This window comes from Musa acuminata, unplaced genomic scaffold (genome assembly GCF_036884655.1).
Source record: "Musa acuminata AAA Group cultivar baxijiao unplaced genomic scaffold, Cavendish_Baxijiao_AAA HiC_scaffold_380, whole genome shotgun sequence".
Taxonomy (NCBI): Eukaryota; Viridiplantae; Streptophyta; class Magnoliopsida; order Zingiberales; family Musaceae; genus Musa; species Musa acuminata.
The window spans coordinates 15,380-18,615 of NW_027020632.1; the positions used below are offsets into that span (position 1 = coordinate 15,380).

Sequence of the window (3,236 nt, forward strand, 5' to 3'; positions counted from 1 at the left end):
TTGAAGTCATTTGGGGTCTATAAATACCCCACTCTTTCCTAATTGAGGTAGCAAGAAATTAAATAGAAAGAGAAATAATACTTGAGTGAAAATGTGTTGTAATCTCTTTTAAAATTTAGAGTATCTTCCTCCTAGAGTTAGAGGTATTTCTAAGGGAGGAATGACGTCTAAGTGTAAAAGAGAAGTATAAAGGTTCTTTCCTGAGCATATGAAAAAGAGAAAGAGTTGTAAGAGGGTAGTTGATCTTCATCCGTCGAAAGAAGATCGATAGTGAACGTCAATGGCCTCGACGGAAGAAGAATCAAGAGTGGACGTAGGTCGGGACAACCGAACCACTATAAAATTAGCTTGCATTTCTATTTATGCTTTTTATTCATATTGCTTACTGATTTACTTGCTCACTACTTTTATGCACATTGCAAGTTAAACATCTTTTCGATACTGGTTTGATTGAACGATATTTTTGAATTAATGTAATTTTTATGAAAGCACTAATTCACCCCCTCTCTTAATGTCGAAACGATCCTAATAGAAGGGAGCATGATATTGATGACATAGAACCATTGTGACTTGTATTGATAATCAGATTTAATAAAGTATTATTGTATTTATTTGACTTGTTGACTTATTTTAAAATTTATGACCATGCATAAAATATTATTTAATTTTTCTAAAATTGAATTGATAAAATTATTTTTAATAAACTTTTATTTTATTTATTTTAATTTTAATTTTTTTATCTTATAAATTAATGAGTAAGTGAAAAAATATTAGATAAGATAATTAAAAATATGATTATATTTTGATTATGGTTATTATACAATAAAAAGAAAGTCGATAGATTTCTTAGGAGATGACCTCTCTCACCTATAATATATAGGATATCCTAAAGACTTAATACACCTTATAACATAATACAACAAGAGATTATATATCTATTCTCAACTCTCCCTAATTTCTATTTCATCACTCATGGTGGTTCTTTGAGAGATAATAAGAGAGGAGATTGGTATTGCTGCATTCTATAGATTAAACTATAAAGTGCATTCTATGAATCAAATAAAAATATTCTCATTGAAAAATACGCACATTGGATATATGATTATTTGATTTTAGATTTGATATTAAAATTATTCTGTATAATAACAATAATATGAATACAGTTAAATTAACATAATTAACTAGCTAAAACTATACTAATTGTATGGACACCCATAAGAAAGTTCATGATAGCTGACTTGGCTACCTGGTTGATAAAAGAACACAATTGCCTTAACTATGATAGCTCACTTGGCTACGTGGTTGATAGCACCATCTTATCTATCTAACCTATCAAATATGAAAGCAAGTGAACTACCATAAGTGTTTTATGAATAGTGGACAGCAAAGCAAAAGAACGGAACATCAATGAGCATTAACTCAACCTTATAACACTGGTTTTAATTAAACATGTATAGATCAGGAGAAGATTAATGGAAACATAAGAAATTAGAAAAAAAAAAAAAAAGATGTTTTATTTTTTCTTAAATAAGGAGAATATCAATATTGAGAAGACTTAACATATATTAATAGATGGTGTCCCAAATACTGATAGAGAATACCAGTGTTATATGTTTTGTTACCTACAAGAATTTTATTGTATAAAAGGAATTTTTAGTTACTAGGGATGTAATCATACACATTTCTTGCTTCCCTTTTCTAGTGAGAAGGTAATTAAGTAGAGGTCTTGTGCAAAAATGTTGTTCATTTTTGTAAGAAAAATCACTTCCTTTTCATAAATCCCAACTTTTATTTGGAAGATATATAATTTTTGTGGCCAGGAGGCATAATATATGGGTAAAAGAATTGTTTATGAAGGAATTCCATGAGATGCTACTCCACTTCATTCACCACTACACATAAAATCTTATATACATCTCCTATATTTGTATCATCCCAATGCCTTCCAATAACCCATGGCCAAGCATGTTTGATCTTTTCATAAGAAGATCACACTCAAATAAGAGTTTACTTGCAAGTGCAATGGAAAGTACAGTAATACTACCAAAGGAGGAATATATACAGAATCCTTGGGAGAACACCACCATGATGGAGTCACACTTGTTAAACTCCCAACGTCCTCTTACTTGAGGATTGGAGCTAGTACAGCGTCGGCTACATGAATCCAGAAAAGCTCTCCAGCATTCGTGCAACAAACGCCTCATCAAACGCTTCGATCGGAGCCACCAAGCTGTTCTCCTGCTCCACGTTGCAGCTGACGCCATGATTCGACGGGGTCGAGCTCGCCGCCGAGGGAGATGCAGACGCTGTCGAGGAGTCATCCGTCGTTTCGAGCACCGAGTCCCGGCCGGTGAGCCTCTGAACGAGGGAGCGGAAGGTGGCGGCGGTGGCGGTCACCCTCATGGGGTCCGAGATGTACACCACCTTGATCGGGGTCTTCTTGGCCGCCTTGGACCGCTTGAGGCACTTGGGGTGGACGCCCAGTCTCTTCATCGCCAGGAACTCCTAAGGATGAAGGGGAGGAGATTTTTATGGTGCAGAGCCGTGGTTTTTGGAGAGGAGGGTATGCGGTTTCTGGGAAGAGATGATGGAGGGAGGAAAAAGAAATGTTATCAGAGCATGGCGTGGCTACTGTGCATCCAATAAAGATTCGTGCACACACCTATATATACAGAGAGAGAGAAAGAAAGAGAGAGAGAGAGAGAGGGAGAGGTGTGATGGGGATAAAAAGAGGAATAACCTTTGTATAGGAACAAATACTAGAAGACCAAAATACGCAGCGGAATAAAATGGAAACACAATCAAACAGAACACCAAGATATACGTGGAAAACCCCTTCAATGTGAAGGGTAAAAACCACGGGGCAAACTAGAGATAATCCACTATGAGAATAATGAATATACAAATCTCAATCTCTTGCTCAAAACCCTAGCAACAACCACAAGAGAATAACTGGGATACAAGGATCACGTCACTGCTCACAATATCTAAAACCTCCCCAAGTAATCACAGCAAGAGTCTACTGTAGATTTGATCTAACCTGAGATGAGAACACTGCTAGATGATTGTGAACAGTCTCTCTGCGTTGTCCTTGTCTTCTTCCCTTTCTTTCTCTTCCTTTTCTGCCTTGATCTCCTTCTTCTCTTTGGAATCCCGTGGCCTCCAAGATCTGCCTCGTTGCTGCCTTTTTATAGCCTTAATCTGCCTCTAAAACGCAGCCACCACACCCCCCTAAT

At 36.4% G+C, this 3,236-nt stretch overlaps 1 protein-coding gene across 1 annotated transcript; it reads right to left on the minus strand.

The window, feature by feature from the left end:
* Positions 1 to 2,154: 2,154 nt before the first annotated feature.
* Positions 2,155 to 2,493, minus strand: LOC135658282 (sigma factor binding protein 1, chloroplastic-like). Its single transcript, XM_065176109.1, has one exon. It carries the CDS (start codon positions 2,491 to 2,493, stop codon positions 2,155 to 2,157), a length of 339 nt encoding a protein of 112 aa, XP_065032181.1.
* Between the last annotated feature and the right edge of the window lie 743 nt (positions 2,494 to 3,236).

Coding starts and splice junctions, on each gene's coding strand:
- LOC135658282 (XM_065176109.1), bottom strand. CDS start 2,493: ATGAAGAGACTGGGCGTCCACCCCAAGTGCCTCAAGCGGTCCAAGGCG.